Source organism: Callorhinus ursinus, unplaced genomic scaffold (genome assembly GCF_003265705.2).
Source record: "Callorhinus ursinus isolate GAN/ISIS: 27379988/994484 unplaced genomic scaffold, GSC_fseal_2.0 scaffold16, whole genome shotgun sequence".
Classification (NCBI taxonomy): Eukaryota; Metazoa; Chordata; class Mammalia; order Carnivora; family Otariidae; genus Callorhinus; species Callorhinus ursinus.
Genome location: NW_027397078.1, coordinates 5,556,717 through 5,575,646, shown reverse-complemented (window position 1 = coordinate 5,575,646; position 18,930 = coordinate 5,556,717). Strand labels below are relative to the sequence as shown.

The following is an 18,930-nucleotide window of genomic DNA, read 5'->3' as shown; positions in this document are numbered from 1 at the left end:
AATACCTGACTCTCCTCACCATACCTCTACTGAGCTATCAGTGAAAAATAACCCCTGACCTGCCCCCAGGGCCATCCCTCTATACCAAGGACGAAACAAATATGGGATACCCCTCTCCTCCCCTACACCCGACCCTGACCCCCATGCTCATCCCGAACTATCCACTACAATCTCTGGCAGCTCTCTGCTAGGAAATTATTCTTCTTACCAACCTACATTCTGGCCCCCTAGGTCCTATCCTTGAGGATACAGAAAATTAGGTCACCCTTCCTCCCCATGGCAGCCCTTCAGGTTCCTGAAGACATTTACTAGGCACACCAGAGTCTTCCCTTTATGGACAAATATCCCTCTCACTCTCTTGCCTTACACACGACAAATTTTCAGTCCTTTTAACCACTGTGGTTGCTGTCCCCTGAACACACCCAGATCTCAGCACTGTCCCAAGCGAAGGGCTCATAGCACAAACAGGAGAAATCAGTCATCTCCCTCAATCTCCGCCCTACTTCTAATAATGCAATTTAGGATTAGCTCCTCTGGTGGCCACGGCGCAGAGTGAACTCTTATCTGGCTAAAATGGACTATGGATACAGGTGACTGGCATACAGGGGGTGAAGGAGCAATGACCCTCTGCTGAAGAACCATCAGAGTCTCTAGTGAACAGATATGAGGAGGAGGAGAGGGAGGCTGAAGCAAACGGCAGCGAATTCAAGCAAGAAAAGAGTACCAATCTGGAAGGGGCAGTAGACCACAGTCTCCTCTCTTCTCTGCCAAGTGTTATGAAGGCAGTAGTATGGTCAAAGTAACAAGACCAGAGACACGGGAGAGTTTGCTCATACTCGAGCAATGCCTGACAGAAAACGAATATGCCATACAAGAGTGAGTAAAATGGTCCATGGTGAGGTGTGGGGGGGTAGGAAGCGGGTAAGTCACCATCAACGACTACAAGCTACCAGCATGTTTATGTTCACCGTCACCAACAAGTTAGACACCTAAGCAATACACGGCATCTTTTAAAAAGCTAGAGAAAGGCAGTATATAAAGGCAGGCATCGGAAATAAAAGAAGCATAACTCTGCTTTAAATAGATACCTTGAGGCATTCCACTATTTTTCAATTCTGGTTCATTTACTTGAATTGTGTCATCTTCAAGGTAGAAGTAGATTTTATAGCGTCTTATTCTATAGTTTTCTTGACTTTTTTCAGGCACTTCATCTTCTAAATAGGCATCAAAAGATAATACCTGTTGGAATCATAATTAGAAACTAAGAAATGAAAAAAATTCAGCAAACTCAGAATCAATACAGCTACTGCCTGCATACTTGTTAATGTAAAAGCAAAAGTTGAGATTTTTACAGACATTCTACACATCAGCTCTGAGAACAGACACACAATCTAAGTTACCATATATAAAGATTATATTTGCATCACTGTCAGATTAGGATAAGGACATGATATTCAAGCCACAAATCTATCATTCAGTTCTACTATAAACCAAACTAGTTTCTGGCTTTGGGATTTCACAATGGGATTCCAGATGTAGGTTACGGTAGGATCCCCCCTTAGCCATGGTTTTGCATCTTGCAGTTTCAGTTGCCTGCAGTCAGTTGGGTCCAGAAGCAGATGATCCTCCTTCTGCCCTATGTTCAGGTCAATAGAAGCCTACCTACCCCCCAGGGGCGCCTGGGGGGCTCAGTCAATGAAGCATCTGCCTTCAGCTCAGGTCGTGATCCCGGGGTCCTGGGATCGAGCCCCACATTGGGCTCCCTGCTCAGCGGGGAGCCTGCTTCTCCCTCTCCCTCTGCCCCTCCCCCCCCCACGCTCCTGCTCCCTCCCTTCCTCTCTCTCTCTCTCCCTCATGTAAATAAATAAAATCTTTAAAGAAAATAGGAGGCTACCACTACATCACAATGCTTACATCATCCACCTCACTGCGTTTCATCATGTAGGTGTTTTACCATCTCACATCATCACAAGAAGAATGAGTACAGTAGGAGAAGATATTTTGAGGGACAGACCACGTTCACATAGCTTATTATAGGATATTGTTATAATTGTTCTATTATTACTTATTGTTGTTAATCTCTTATGACACTTATTTTACCAATTAAACTTCATCATAGGTATGTATGCATAGGAAAAAAAACAGTGTATATAGGGTTCAGTATTACCTGTGGTTTCAGGCATCCACTGGGGGTTTCGGAACATATACCCCATGGATGTGGGGGGCACTACTATATAGAGAAGATAATATTCTTTCTGAATATTTTTTCAATAGGCAGATCTGAAATTCTTTCGGTGCACTGGAGAGCCCACCTTAAACTTCTTCAGGAACTTCAAAGAGCCTAGCTTAATGCCGACCAGTCTCATCTTACATTGCATATGTGCTGGGGGGACGGGAGTGTTGGAGAGGGACTCGGGGGGCAGAGGTGGATTCTAAAATAATTACAGTAAAAATCAGGGGCACTCAGTTGGTTGAGTGTCCAACTCTTGATTTTGGCTCAGGTCATGATTCCAGGGTCCTGAGACTGAGCTCCATGTTGAGCCCCTTGTCAGGCTCTGTGCTCAATGGGGAGTCTGCCTCTCTCCCTCTCCCCCTCCTCCCGCTCATGCCCTCTCTCAAACAAATAAATCTTAAAAAAAAAAAATAAAGTAGTTACAGTAAAAATCAGAGATCATCAAAACGACCCTTGAAAATTCTTTAACCATTTTGGAAAACGGGGCCTCTCAGTAAGCATAATGCAACCCATTTTTCTTCCATGTTGAAGCAGAAGACTACTGCCTCTTCAGTTGAAGACCAGATGAAATAGCTTCCTTAGGCTTAGATGCCATGTTGTATGAATAATACGTATCTTTAACCATTGGAATCACTCTCAACATAGCAACCAGATCACACTTTCAAGCTTGCCCTGGGACACATGCTCCTTGAGGGCTCCATTTTAATATTCCCTCTGCTGTCATTTTTTTAATCAGTTTTTATAATTAGAGTTGTAAAAGTTAATGGTGTATATGATGTAATACTATGGTAATTCAACATGGATAATATGATATATATGAGTCAGTCTGTTAGGTATAATTTACCCTCTTGGGGTGGTCAGTTACCCTAATTAGGAATATATGCTCCAGGAGTAGCAAATTTCTATCAGAAGCCCAGAGTTTAGAAGTGGCTAACAAAATGCCTCAGTAGTTTATCTTTGATCAACACAGGAAACTTTGTTAATTACCATAAAGGATGTTAGAAATGAGTTGTAGTTAGTTAAATGACGGTATTCAAAATGAATGGATCAGTTACAAATATTGACGAGGCACTGTCTTTACTGGAACAGGTTCTAAGAATCTAGTGGACCCAGAGATCTCTTCTCTTTCAAAATGGCACCTCTGGCTTCATTCCAAAATGGCCCTACGTTTAGTTACTTTCTTGGACAATTCATCTGGCCTGCCTCCAGTTAGAAGGTTAGCTAAACCCACTTTTAGAATGCTGTCATTATTTGTGTTGAGTGAACACTTCCAGGAAAATGCTGTTGGATGGGTATCGGGTTTCCTTCTGGGGTGATGAAAATGTCTTGGAACTGGTTAGAAGTGATGGTTATACAACACTGTGACTATACTAGATGGCACTAAATTGCACACTTTAAAATGGCTAATGGTTAATTTTATGTTATGCTGATTTTGCCTCAATAAAAAACAAAGATGTTAGGGCGCCTGGGTGGCTCAGTTGGTTGAGCATCCGACTCTTGATTTCGGCTAAGGTCATGACCTTGGGATCCTGAGATCGAACCCTGTGTCAGGCTCCATGCTCAGCAGGGAGTCAGCTTGAAGATTTTCACTCGTATGTTCTCTCCTCTCTCTCAAATAAATAAATCTTTAAAAGAAAAAGATGTTGGACACTGAATTGTGTTGGACGTATTAAAATGGTAACTTCTATGTTACACGAACTATATCTCAATTAAAAAAAAAGTAAAGGAGAAAAACATACTGGAAGGTCTAAAAGGACAAGAGAGCTGGAGCTTCTCTGAGCTTCCAGTAAAGGGAGTGAGAGGGAGCAGAATATGTCACCCCAGAATGTGCCACTTTTGGCATGTGGGTTATTTCAACCTGAAGACAGCTGGGGCCGAGCAGACTCCAGAAGAACTTTTTACCTCCCCCTTAACTGCTTCAAAGAATTTAGATAGGGACCCTATGCCAGCAAACAAGCCATTACCAGAGAAAACTTCTGCTAACAGAAAGACTTACCTACATGGCATGGCAAACATTTGTTCTTCTCATGTTGTCAACTGTCTTCCTCCTCTTTGAAGTCTCAGACCCCTCTACCCTTTTTCCTTAGTTCTGGATGGTAGACAAGCCTCAATTACCTGACTGCCTCTGAGTCTTCATATCTTTGTGGGGCGCCCATAGGTATGTAATTAAATTTGTTTTTCTCTTGTTAATCTGTCTTATGACAATTTAATTATTAGACCAGCCAAAGAACCTAGATTCTGCCCCTTAGAGTCAATCTGAAACTTTTTTTTTTTTTTTTGCATTATAGCTGGATAGGAAAGCATGGAGAGAATATTCATCACTTTCACCTACCTCTACGTATTGAATGCCATTGGTATAAATTTGTGAATGAGCAAACTGGTATAGATCAGTTGACAACACTGTCATTTACATAATGATTGAACATTTAACAGTCAAATAATACATTAAAAAAGAATGAAGGAGGCTAAATAAAAAGGAAGAGAGAATAAAAGATATTATTTTAGGCTGGGCTTCAATAGAAGAGGGATAGACTGATATTTTATGTTCTGGTCCCCTGAGAACACAGGGCTGCCAGACTCCAGCATGAAAGTGAAGGCAGGCAGAATTTGTCACCCCAAAATACACCTCTTTGGCATAAGAATTATTTTAGACTGGTTATTAAAAAAAAAAAATACTGCAAACACAGGAGCAGCTTTGAAAACAAAACTTCTGTAAGAGACATTTACACTTATGCAGGAAATCTCCATTTGTAAGGGTGTCTCCCTCTCTGTACCCAGAAGAAAAAGAAGACCCTAAATCTCTAGAAACTCCTATCAATGGAGAAGACAACAATTTAAATCTGCATAGCAGGGACGCCTGGGGGTTCAGTTGGTTGAGCATCCTAGACTCTTGATTTCGGCTCAGGTCATGATTTCATAGGTGATGAAACCAAGCCCCTGGCTGGGCTCTGCACTCAGTGGGGAGTCTGCTTGAGATCTTCTCCCTCTGCCCCTCCCCCTCCCCCCCCCTTGTGTTCTCTCGTTCTCTCTCTCAAATAAATAAACAAGTCTTTTTAAAAGCTGTAAAACAACTTTACTCTTATTTACTGTCCCTTTTCTGGTAACCTCCCATAACTGACTCCCCACCCCCAGCACCTTTTGTTTTTATGGTATTTAAGGTGAGGGCTTGGGCCATTTTGGGGAATTACTCAGTTTTCCTGAGTCTCCCCCATGTGTATACTTTATTAAGCTTTTGCTTGTTTTTCTCCTGTTAATCTGTCTCTTTATTACAGGGGTGTCTCAGCTAAGAACCTAGAAAGTAGAGAGAATAGGACCTTTTCCTCCCCTACAAAAGGTGGAGAGCAAGTCAGAGTGGTAGAGACTGAAAGATAGAAAAGGAAGAGAGGAAACTGTAAAATGTAGCAAAGTAGAATACCAGGGAAGAGGCACCAAACAGATTAAAAGTGATCTCACAAAGATAAAACACCTCATTGCAGAGGAATGTGAGGTACCAGAGACTCTAGAGAGAAGGATCTAAAATAAAAAACTGCTAGAAATAACAATTTATAGAAACATAATTATGATACAGGGTTTCATCATAATTTGTGATGTCAAGCAGAGATTAGATAAATAAGGTCCTAGAGGATGTAACTGGCTGTAATTTTCTTGAAAATGGAATGTAAATATCATTTGGCAGGGCATGTGATCATCAGTTCCCCACAGGCTTCTACAAACCCTACTGTATTATACAGGATTACCTGCCTGAGCCTCCAAGGCAATTTGAATTTTTGATGCTAGCCTGGAGGATATAAAATCTGAAATCAATTTGTTTTAAATAATAGATACATGGCATTTCTTCATTATAAAGGAAACATTTTAAATGTTAAGATTTCAGAGACGAACCATGAGAGACGATGGACTCTGAGAAACAAACTGAGGGTTCTAGAGGGGAGGGGGGTGGGGGGTTGGGTTAGCCCGGTGATGGGTATTAAAGAGGGCATGTTCGGCATGGAGCACTGGGTGTTATACGCAAACAATGAATCATGGAACAGTACAAAAAAAAAAAAAGTGATGAAATACATGGAGTAAAACAAAAAAAAAAAAAAAAAAAAAAAAAAAAAAAGATTTCAGAAATCAGGATCTTCTTACATTTGAAGGCAAAAGGAGCTCAAAGCAGCCAGAGTGTGTTTCAGTGAGGTGGGCACCTGGTTGTAACTTGATGTAAGCTGTGAATTTCTCCTGGTGGGGAAAGAGTTAATCCTATTTTCATGTCAATTGAGCTATTCACTTTGCATTTCATATCCCAAATAGCTGGATTTTAACATCAATTTGGATTCCTAATTTCCACTTAAATTGTTTTCAGAATGATTATTGTCTGATGCAGCACTGACACACAAAATAATTGTGTGTAGAAGATTGTCCGTCACAGGCTATGCAATGCAATCCTGAGGCAAAAGCTGAAGCTGAATCTCTCTGAATAAATCAGAGAATTTTTAAAGATGATGAGGTTGGTGTGACCAATGCATGAGTCATAAAGTCTGTATTACTCAGAAACTCAACATCTAAGTGTCAAAAATTTACAGCTGAATTTCGAGAGAAACTGTCAGGAAAGAGATGAAACACCAGTAATGTTCAATAAGGCTCAACTGTCTATAAAGAGACCAGCATCACTAGTCTAAGTTGAAAATGCTTAGGTTCTATTTGATGAAAAAGGCTCAGACAAATCGTGGGGTCCTAAAAAAGAAGGTATATAACAGTACGGATAAACGCATAGCTGTTATAGGTTGGTAGACAATACAAATTCTGTACATTTAATGTGCTGCTGTTTATTCTACCCAAAAAGGCTGTGATTAAGCCAGTGATTTCTTTTATGATTACAGAGTCTTAGAATTAAGAAAATAAACCCTAAGAGATTCGGTATTGCATATAAAGGATGGCTCCCTTATACATGACAATGGGATATTTATAGAAATTTATCATATGTGAAGGGAAACAGAATATGACTCCCCCCAAAAATGCTTCTCTGGCCTAAGATTTACCTTAAATGGATTATTTTTAAGAAAGAGCCCTCAAATAAATAAAATTAAAAAAAAAAAAGAAACAGCAGACCTGCTCTGAAATTCAAGTAAAAGTGATCCATTTGTCTCCCCCTCCGACTTACTCCACTTCATTCTTCCCCTCCTGCTATCTTCTTCTTCTTTTTTTTTCTTAACATATATTGCATTATTTGTTTCAGAGGTACAAACCATTAGAGACGATGGACTCTGAAAAACAAACTGAGGGTTCTAGAGGGGAGGGGGGTGGGGGGATGGGTTAGCCTGGTGATGGGTATTAAAGAGGGCACATTCTGCGTGGAGCACTGGGTGTTATGCACAAACAATGAATCATGGAACACATCAAAAACTAATGATGTAATGTATGGTGATTAACATAACAACAAAAAACTATTTTAAAAAAAGTGATCCCTTTCTAAGAGACATTTACATGTATAAGGGAAATCTCCATTTGTAAGGGTGCTTCCCTCTCTGCACCCGGAAAAGGAGGAGGAGCAAACACCTCTAGAAACTCTTAACAGTTGAGAAGGCAGGGACTTAAGTCTGCATAACAACCCTACCCTTGTTTACTGTGCTTTGCTTGATTACCCCCTACCCCACAACTTGCGCCCCACCCACAACATCCTCTTTCTCATCTTTAGCTGGAGATGATATTTAAGGTGGTGGCTTGGGCCATTTGTGGGAGTTACTCAGTTTTCCTGCATCTCTCCCATGTACACAGGAAGTATACAGTTTACGAAACTACTTTTTTTTTCTTGTTATTCTGTGTCATATTATAGGGGCATCTTAGCTCAAGCACCTAGAAGGGTAAAGGGAAAATGATTTTTCCTCCCCTACATAGGCTAATTTATGAAAAATTCTAATAAATTGAACATACAGAAATTATGTAAGTTCCAGTCATGAATCACAAATACAACTAGAAATGTATCATGTAAGTATAAAAAATTCTCACTAATAATTATTGTGCTAAAGGTAAATTTTAAAATACAAAAAATAAGTATAGAATCTAATAAAATTTAAAGATGTACAAACCTATAAAATTTAGGTAAATCCATCATCTTGGGCGAATTACTGGGTTTAGATTATTCCATAAAAGAATTTAGAGTTAAAGAGAGCTTACTCAGTTCAATGTTCTAACTCAGCTATTCTCAGCCTTGGCTCTGCATGATGAAATAAGAAAAAAAGAAAAAAGAAAAAAGAAAAGAAAGGGAAAGAGAAAGAAAGAACAAACGAACCAGACCCAAGCCTAAATAAATTAAATCAGAATCTTGGGGACAGGTAATGATGAGGAGAACAAAGGCAAAAGAAATGTAGATAAAATTAAATCTCCTCACAACTTGCAGCCTACTGCAAAATACTTGAGACGGGCAGAGTGTAACATTCCTCCAGGAACTCACAACTGCCTTAACATTAATGCTTTGCTTATATTCCACATATGAGTGAAACCATATGATAATTGTCTTTCTCTGCACCGAACATAATAAAAAACTAAAAAATAAAAGTAAAAATAAAAAAAAAAACATTAATGCTTTGCTACAGGCAAAAAGCAATCTTAGCTTGACAATAGCCAGACCTCCAGGATCTTGTGTAAGTCTTCCCTAACATATGAAAATCTTTTTGCAAATAGCCTTTATCTCTGCATCCTCCCAACTTAAAAGTAGATCATCGATTGCTCCCCATAATCCCAGGGCAGCTTTTCCTGCCCACAGGTCCTGCCCCTGTGCTTTAATAAAAATACCTTTTCTCCACCAAAAATGACCCTTCTCTCCCAGCCCACATCACATCAGGTAAGAGGGGCATTTGTATTTTTTTTTAAAGCAACCCGGGTAATTCTGAAATGTAGTCAACAGTTTTGACTCCGTGAGCAATGAATTGAGCAAAACTTTTTGGAACTGTAAAAATTTGTCATAAGGAAAACAAGTAGAAAGCAAAAAGGAGGGGTGGCTGGGTGGCTCAGTCATTAAGCATCCGTCTCTGGCTCAGGTCATGATCCCAGGGTCCTGGGATCTAGCCCCGCATTGGGCTCCCTGCTCGGTGGGAAGCCTGCTTCTCCCTCTCCCACTCCCCCTGCTTGTGTTCCCTCTCTCACTGTATCTCTCTCTGTCAAATAAATAAAACAAAATCTTAAAAAAAAAAAAAGAAAGCAAAAAGAATAAGAGCATAAATAGAAGAATTTGAAAGAAAAAAACAACTGCAATAAATAGATTCAAGAGTTTCTTTAATAAATAAAATAGATAAAATTCTAGCAAAGATAACCAAGAAAGTAGGGTGCCTGGGTGGCTCAGGTGGTTAAGCATCTGCCTTCGGCTCAGGTCATGATCCCAGGGTCCTGGGATGGAGTCCCACGTTGGGCTCCCTGCTCAGCGGGGAGTCTGCTTCTCCCTCTATCCTCCCCCCTGCTCGTGATCTCTCTCTTTCTCGAGTAAATAAGTTTTTAAAACTTCAAAAAAAGATAGTCAAGAAAGCATAAAGTCTGAAATGAAATATGGCATAACATAAAAATGTAATAAATTATAAGATATAAATCATCTTAATATATCATGCAAGCTTTTATGAAGATAACTTTTTAAACCCCAATTAAATAAGTGATTTTTGTAAGAACCGTGAATTATCAAAACACAAGGAATGACCTATAACCAAGTAAGAAGTGGAAAAAATTACCAAAGAATTGTCCCAACAAAAAGCTCCAACCAGAATGATTTACTAATGGATTCTTTCAAACTTTCAAGTTAAAGGAAATCACCCCATTACATAACTCCCCCAGATACCAAAACAGATGGAAAGACGCAAAGTAAATTCCAATGCCCGATAGACATACCGTTAAAAAAGTCAACTATGAAGCAGTAGTCCTCACCTCAGCTGCACATGAGAATCACCTATAGAGCTCTTTAAACTCCTGTTGCTTGGGCCATATCCACACCCACAAACACGTATGCACACACGATGGAATCAGAGTCTTTCTGAGCAGGCCCAAGCATTACTGATTTTTAAAGCTCCCCAGGTGATAGAAGTGTGCAAGCCTGCTCCAGACAATTTCACTACTTATGACTTAAAACACAAGCAAACACAATTCAATAGCCCCGCAACACTTAAAAGCCACCTGCACAAAGTACAGCGTTTTCCTACCCCATACATTTTAAAATACAAGAGTGGCATGGCTGGGTGATAGACACAGGGGAGCGTATGTGCTATGGTGAGCGCTGTGAATTGTGTAAGACTGTTGAATCACAGACCTGTACCTCTGAAACAAATAGTACATTATATGTTAAAAAAAAAAAAAAAAAGAAGAAGAAGAAGAAGACAGCAGGAGGGGAAGAATGAGGGGGAAAATCAGAGGGGGAGATGAACCATGAGAGACTATGGACTCTGAAAAACAAACTGAGGGTTCTAGAGGGGAGGGGGGTGGGGGGATGGGTTAGCCCGGTGACGGGTATTAAAGAGGGCACATTCTGCATGGAGCACTGGGTGTTATACGCAAACAATGAATCATGGAACACTATATCAAAAACTAATGTGTAATGTATGGTGATTAACATAACATAACAATAAATAAATAAATAAATAATAAAAATAAATAAAATAAAATACAAGAGTGATTCCTTAACAAGACTGAAAAGCACCTGTTCTGAAACAACAGCCTAAATATCCAGCATTACAGTTAGGTAAACTGTGCGTCCACTGCAATCAGGAATGGAACAAAAATGCCCCTACTGACAACATTATTCAATACCATTTTGAGGAGTTCTGGACAATGTCAGAAGGTATGAAATAAAAATATTAACAAGAAAGAGACAAAAGTATTATAGGCTGGTAAAATAATGGCATGAGCAAAAGCTGAGTAACTAAGAATAAAGAAAAGATTTCAGCATAACCACAGATGAATCAGAAATACTCTTAGGAGCACCTGGGTGGCACAGTTGGTTAAGTGTCCGACTCTTGATCTCAGCTCAGGTCTTTATCTCAGGGTGGTGGGTTCAAGCCCCACCTCGGGCTTCATGCTGCCTGTGGAGTCTACTTAAATTAAAAAAAAAAAAGTAATAAAAATATTCTCGTGTAGGGACGCCTGGGTGGCTCAGTTGGTTAAGCAACTGCCTTTGGCTCAGGTCATGATCCTGGGGTCCCGGGATCAAGTCCTGCATCAGGCTCCCTGCCCAGCAGGGAGTCTGCTTCTCCCTCTGACCCTCCCCCCTCTCATGTTCTCTCGCTCTCTCAAATAAATAAGTAAAATCTTTAAAAAAAATATTCTCATGTACTAGCGATAACCAGCTGAAAATATGGTGGGATGGGAAAGTATGTTCACAATAGAATAAAAAATTACAAAACACTTAAAAATAGTTTTAATGAAAACTCTGTGACCCAGATAAAAGCTAAAAATACTTACTTAAAAATACAGATGAACTTGACAAATAGGTGGAATATATTTTAGATAGGCAGACTAAAATAACATATTTTAAATTCATTGCTGTTTTGGAGGAATTTGAAAAAAATAATTCTAGGTCCACCTGATGAAATAAACAAGTCTGCTTATTAAAGAAAATTATAAAAATTAAGAGTAACGGAGGGGACCTAACTCTCCCAGACTTTATACCTTACTATAATTTAATGCTGCAATTTTTAAAATAGTACACCGCCACAGTAACAAGAAATACAATAGTATGTGAAAAAGAAAAATGGTCTGGAAATAGACTCTATTACATACAGAAATTTTTTTAAAAAAAGATTTTATTCATTTATTTGAGAGAGAGAGCGTGAGAGAGCACAAGCTGGGGGAGCAGGACGGGGAGAGGGAGAGGGCAAAGCAGACTCCCCGCCGAGCAGGGAGCCCAGTGTGGGACTTGATGCCAGGACCCTGGGATCATGACCTGAGCCAAAGGCAGACACTTAACCGTCTAAGCCACCCAGGTGCCCCACATACAGGAATTTAACACATGAAAAAGGAACCACATATCAATAAGTGAAGAAAGTGCTAACTTAGAATAGCATCAAGTATATCCCAACCTAAAATACATTATAACCCCAAATGCATACCAGATGGATTATCAGCTTAAATATAACAAATCAACCCCTGTACCTACCTCCCAAATGTGTGTGTGTGTGTGTGTGTGTGTGTGTGTCAAAGCCCTGAAAGGAAGGATGACCATTCTAGACTTAGGAGAAAAAGAAAATTATGAAAGAAAAAAAATTAAGACGAGTATAAAAACAAGTTATAACTTCAACAGAATAAAATATAAGTAAAAAATAAACATACTAACAAAAAAATTTAATGTGACAGTTTATTTTATAAAAATATATTTAACTTTTAAAAGACCCTAAAAAAGGATGAAAAAGGGACTTAAAATTCACCAGAGGGTCGATAAAGAAAAGAAAAATGTTTGCTCTAAGAAATTATCAGATGATGGGCGCCTGGGTGGCTCAGTCGTTAAGCCACTGCCTTTGGCTCAGGTCACGATCCCCATCGAGCCCCGCATCGGGCTCCCTGCTCGGGAAGCCTGCTTCTCCCTCTCCCACTCCCCCTGCTTGTGTTCCCTCTCTCGCTGTGTCTCTCTCTGTCAAATAAATAAATAAAAATCTTAAAAAAAAAAAAAAGTAAAAATGGCTCCTCATAGCACCACATTGCCCTAGAAGAACTGTAGTGGTTTAAAATCCCATCCATGATGAATAATCCCACCAGGCCCATTTTATAGGAGAAACAAAACCCATGCCTCATTTTAATTCGCTCTCATCTGATAATTTTTTTTTAAGATTTTATTTATTTATTTGACAGAGAGAGACACAGCGAGAGAGGGAACACAAGCAGGGGGAGTGGGAGAGGGAGAAGCAGGCTTCCCGCAGAGCAGGGAGCCTGATGTGGGGCTCGATCCCAGGACGCTGGGATCATGACCGGAACTGAAGGCAGACACTTAACAACTGAGCCACCCAGGCGCCCCTGAGGAGCCATTTTTAAATTCCTATACTTCTCAGGAACTCCATTTCTGGGCATGTAGCCCAAAGAAACAAACCAAAATATGGAGAAACATATGGGCAGAGATGTTCTTTGCAGCGTTTTTTGTTGTTGTTGTTTTGTTTTTTAAATAGGAAAAAAACTCGAGTGAGGGAGCCTAAAAAGTTAACAGAAAGGGAAGGGTTTGGTGAATTATGGCACATCTATGTACTCTGAGGAATATTATGAAGGCACTAGTATGATGTTTTCGAAAACCATACAGCAGTTAAGAAAAATACTTAGGATACGCAGAAACGTTGAGCGAAAAAAAACCCACGGAACTGTAAATGGTAATATACTATAATTATAACTATGTTTTTTAAAAGCATGTATATTTAAACTATGTTTTAAAAACCATGTTTTTCTAAAAGAATGGGGGGAAAAAGGAACAAACAGCAAACGATGATGACATCTCGTACAGAAGCCTGGCTGGGGGTGGGCCTCTGGGCCACGGAGGCAAGGCAGAAGCAACTGGGGGGGTGGGTGGGGGGGACAGCCCCTTTTTGGGAGGGGTGAGTATTTCCGGTGGCCAAGACTAGTTGGGATAGGGGGGTGCGAGCCTCCCCTTTCGCTCCAGTGCTGCACTGGACCCTAGCTTGGACCGCTTCGGCAGCCTGGACTCTAGGCTCCGGGTGCCCTGTGTGTGGTCCCTGAAGCACCTTGGAGAGTCTTTTCAAGGGCATCTCACAAGTGCCTTGTATTCCAAACCAAATGGAAGTGCTCTATAGTCCTGGAAGTGCTTTGATACCCCCGGAAGTAGCTCTGTGCAAAAGAGAAAGTGCTTAGAAATCTCGGAAGCACGTTGTGGCTTGGACGCCAGACCGAGCTTTCCGGAAACCTTGGATCTTTGCGATTTTTCCAAAGCGCTTTGGAGTCACACGCTCTGCTGCAGGACTTTGCCATCTCTACAACACTGGGAACCATCATGAGCAGCTGAAAAAGTGGGGACGAGGTCGCTAAGCTGCCGGAGCGGCGCGAAGTACCGCAAGAGCGGCGCGAAGTACCGCAAGAGCGGCGCGAAGTACCGCAAGAGCGGCGCGAAGTACCGCAAGAGCGGCGCGAAGTACCGCAAGAGCAGCACTCAGGTAGGGTCCCCTGGTAAATTCAGACGCCTCTGGGAGCCCACAGATGTGCCCCCTCCAACTGGCCATCTCATAACTCTGTATTACGTTCAGGAGAGGCCAGCGTCCCCCACCACCTGAGAACGCAGAAAAAGGACCTGTGGACTTCCAAGCTGAGGTTTTTCCGGGGTGCAGCCTGCCAGGGGAAATTCCTCCCACCCCCCCCAACCACCCCATTCCTCAGGACCAGGTGTGGGTGGAGCCTCTAAAGACTGCATAATTCGGGGAAGCACTCGGGGCTCCTTTCGTCGGTGGAATCCCCTCCGCACCAACTCGTTTGCGCCCCGTTAGCCCCTCCCTAGAGGAAATGGCTTCTCTCGAGGATGCCTGCCGCTTTAGTAGCAATTCCAAACAGAGTTCCCATAACTCCCCAAACTCTGAATTTGCAGCCCAAGCTGAGGGCGAAAATGATGAGACCGAGAAAACAAACGAGGTCAAGAGAAAGAGTGCTATACTGCACGACCAAAGCTCTCCATCCATTTACGGGAAGGGTATCCAGGGCAACCTGGGAAAACTGATGCCAGAAGGAGACGAAGCCGCTAGTGCAAAACCCAGCACAAGAGAGTGTCCCAACCCTGGACAAAGATCCGCCAGGGTGGTCACCTTCTCTGGTCCTCAGGAAAAGCAACCGCCCGCCCCCGAGGTTAGAGCAGAGAAGGAAAAGATAGTGGTAGAGGTCAACAGTTTTGGTAAGAGGAGAGTGATTATCGATCTGCAGGAGACACCCTGTAAGAGCGACCAAAGGGTGGACATTTTTGAAAAAGGCTCTCCAGCCCTAGAATTTCTAGACAAACATGACTCTTGTTCAGAAATCCAAAAGCCTCAAGAAAAGGAGGTCATGGCTGAGTGCCCCTTTTTGGGAAGTCACCTGTCTGGTGTGGAAGAGATACCTGCAGTCAGATTCCCTCAGGAGAAGCCAGTCTCCCTGGGTTTCTCAAGAGTTTCAAAGCCTTCACCCTTCACCACTGACCTTGTCCTGGACCAGCCTCATTTGTACGGGGGTCCCTGGCAGGCCTACACCAGTTACTGGAGCAGCAGTCCCCAGCCTTCCTACTATCCCTTCGTGGACGGCAGCAGCGACAGCACGTCCCTGGCGGGGAGGCACAGCCATAGCTTCTTCAGTGACTTTCCCTCCAGCTCAGAAATGGGCTTCCAAACCTGGTCCAGAGACTGGAAGCCATTAGAGGAAGGTCAGTCCCAGAATTTTCATTCCTATCGTTTCTCCGGAAGTTTAGAAGCACAGGAGCAAACCGTCCAAGAGGAGACATCATATCCTTTTGGAGGATATGCGTCTAATTTCTGGCCCCGGGGCCACTGGAGTCAAGGCCTAGATCAGGGTTTCATTGATACCCATTGCCACTTGGACATTCTCTACTCCAAGCTGTCTTTCAAAGGGACCTTTAGCAAGTTCACAGAAATGTATAACCGTTCCTTCCCTAAGGAATTTCAGGGCTGCATCTCTGATTTCTGTGATCCTCGCACGCTAAAGGATAGCTTCTGGGAGGAGATGCTGAAAGATGATCTGGTTTGGGGGGCCTTCGGCTGTCACCCCCATTTTGCACGTTACTACAATGACACTCAAGAAAGAAACCTTCTGCATGCCTTACGGCACCCCAAGGCCATAGCGTTTGGAGAAATGGGCTTAGATTACTCTTACAAGTGCACCACATCTGTCCCACAGCAGCACAGAGTATTCGAGAGACAGCTGCAGCTGGCCGTGTCTCTGAATAAGCCCTTGGTGATCCACTGCCGAGAAGCGGACGAAGATCTGCTGGGCATCATGAAAAGAAGGGTGCCCCCTGACTACAAGATCCACAGGCACTGCTTCATGGGCAGCTACCAAGTCATCGAGCCCCTCTTGAAGTATTTTCCCAACATGTCTGTGGGGTTCACAGCAGTCCTGACGTACTCTTCCGCCTGGGAGACCCGGGATGCTCTGAGAATGATCCCCCTGGACAGAATCGTCGTGGAAACCGATGCGCCCTACTTCCTGCCTCATGGGGTTCCCAAAAGCGTTTGCCAGTATGCCCACCCGGGCCTGGCCCTGCATACGGTTCGAGAGATTGCCAGAATCAAGGGTCAGCCACTCTCCTACATCTTGGCCATCTTGCGTGAGAACACGAGTTACCTCTACAACCTTTAAGCAAAGAGGGCATCGTCAGGAGTCTTTCAGAAAAGGGAGACCACCAGCCTGACAACACAGACTTGGTTTGAATTCTGCCTGTGTCCCAAGGTCAAGGACGTGTTCAGCAAGTCCACTGGGACAGAAAGAGACCACGACAGGACATTGTCCTCAAAACCTCTTCGTAAGACTTCTGCTTCTGGCTGGTAGGGTGGGGTGCAAAAGAGTGGGAGGAGGGTAGGGGGAGCTCCCCTCGATGTTATCAAGGTTTTTCCTCCCAGCCAAATTGTGCCAGGGTAGGCAGCAAAGAAGGAAGGCTTCCATAGTGTCAATTGAGTTGGCTAATCCAAATCCCTGTTCTCTGCCGCCTGGGTTTTTGAGTAGTTGGTGCATAAAAGTCACCCTCCTACTTGCCTTTAAAGAAACAAACAAACAGAAAGGAATGTTGAATTTTAAAAGTGAGCTAGGTAATTTGTTCTGGTGATTCCCAAAATGTATTTGTTATTATAGGAATTCTATAACCCGTATGGTTTGTTGTTAAGTTCATAATTCAGTGGCTGTGCAACTTGCAATTTCTTATTTCTAAAGATAAACCTAACACTTAGCATTTCATCTCAAAGGAAATCGATTTAGGTAAAAATTAGTCTGTTAATAGCCAGAAGGGGCCAAGCGGGGGGCTCTCCATGGAGGGGCTTAGAGTGATGGAAGTCAGATTAGTTGAGTCTTAGAACAGCACTGAAATGAGTTTCAGATCTGAGCTGAACTCCCGATGCTTGCATAATTTCAAACCTCTCACATAACCAGTGTATTAATAGCAACTGTTATTCAGATTGCTCTGACTCTTAACAAGGCCCAACTGTATACCACTTAGAAATACTCTTCTCCTGAAGGACAGAAACGGAGAAGAGCTTCAGCTGCCCACTTGGCAAACAGCCATCCTCCCCGCGAGATTAAAAGGAACCCACATTTTCAGGAAAATATTTGAGTTCCAAAATTTAACTTTGCAAGCCAAAGCACACACCTAAATCCAGGAGTCTCTTGATGAAAATAGGCCCAGCATACTGCAGACTTCTCAAGTTTCCTATGGGCCCATTTATCTGGATCCAGAAAAATCAGCTGGCCCCTCACCATCTGGTTCTCAGCTCAGAAGTCTCCTCTAAGAGAAGCCTTCCCTGATTACCACATATACAGTGCTCACCTCACCTGGGGAGAAAAAACTGCTTGGCTTCCTGTTTTGATATAATCCTAGTGCTCAGCCCTGTCTGCAACTGTGTATTTACCTGTGTGTTCATTGGTTCTCTTCCCCACTAGGTTTATAAGCTTGTCAGTCCTATTCACACCCCCATGAACATATACCTTGTACATACACCTGAGGTCAGAATAGCTCCTGCAACAGTGCAGGCACTCAGCAAAGATTTCTTGAGTTAACCTATGAGCGAACGACAGATTTCACTGACCCCTGCGAGTTAATGACAATATTTAGGTAGGGGTTCAGATGTTAGGGAGAAAAGAGAGAAACCATCATATCTCTAGCACCTTTCTCTAACTTAAAAGGCAAGGATTAAAAGGCAGCCACGTTCTGCTGTTTAGAGGTCCTCCATTAAAGAGAAAGAAAGAATAAGGTCAAGCCCTACCAGGAACTTGACAGGTCAGCTTTCCCAGAAATAACACTGAGTAGGTCATAGATTTTTCCCCTTTGCTGGGAATCCATTTTGGAGAAGGAGGAAGTGTCAGTGTAAGAAAGCTGTAAGTGCTTCACTTTGCTTTAGTAGGACCAAAAGAAGTTGATGCAATGGGAAAGGTGCAAGTTGATTGTATTTTTTTCATGACCGGAAACCTTCAAAAATGGAGCCGATGTTTTAAGAAGGTTTTTTCTTTTTCCCCATTTAATGTACACTGTAAATAGACTTTGCTCGAAGTGTGTCCCTCGACCCACAGGAGCCCTGACCTTTCTATAAAGGATCGCAGGAAAGAAGGTTCTGTGGACACACATGATGGGGAAACGCTGAGTTCCACAAAGTTCCACAGATTTTTTTTGGGAGGGGGGAATCTCACATGTCCTTTGATATGCTAATGTGAGCCACAAATCCCCAACTTTCTCGAAGTTACTTCATTGGATTAATTCAAGGTATAATTCAACAAGCTCAAGTTCTTTGGGAACACCAGCTTGGAAAACGACCTCAAGTCCCACTTGCGCTGTTGCAGTCCCCTTATCACATTGTGGACATGCCCCTACTTCTCACACCCTCTTTCATTTACCTCTCTCGCTACATAAGATCCACAGAGAACAAAACGTCATTTATCTGGTCCTAGCGAAGTGACGTTACCAAGCGGGCATTTTAAAAATGGGTGTGAGTGAAAAATTGCATTTATAAGTACACACTCCATAAGATAAAGAGAATGTATGTATAATTAATTGTCCTCTCCAAAAAGAAATGGAG

The 18,930-nt window shown here is 42.3% G+C and overlaps 1 protein-coding gene and 1 pseudogene across 1 annotated transcript in view; one reads left to right on the top strand and one right to left on the bottom strand.

Annotated features, from left to right (window-relative positions):
• The window catches only part of EFHC2 (EF-hand domain containing 2), a 190,849-nt gene that overhangs the window by 117,497 nt on the left and 54,422 nt on the right, over nucleotides 1-18,930 (bottom strand). The window contains exon 3 of the mRNA XM_025857715.2: nucleotides 1,089-1,239. Coding sequence (XP_025713500.1) covers nucleotides 1,089-1,239 — 151 coding nt within the window. The remainder of the gene's footprint in view (nucleotides 1-1,088; nucleotides 1,240-18,930) is intronic.
• On the top strand, nucleotides 11,018-16,510 carry LOC112812894 (putative deoxyribonuclease TATDN2 pseudogene; annotated as a pseudogene).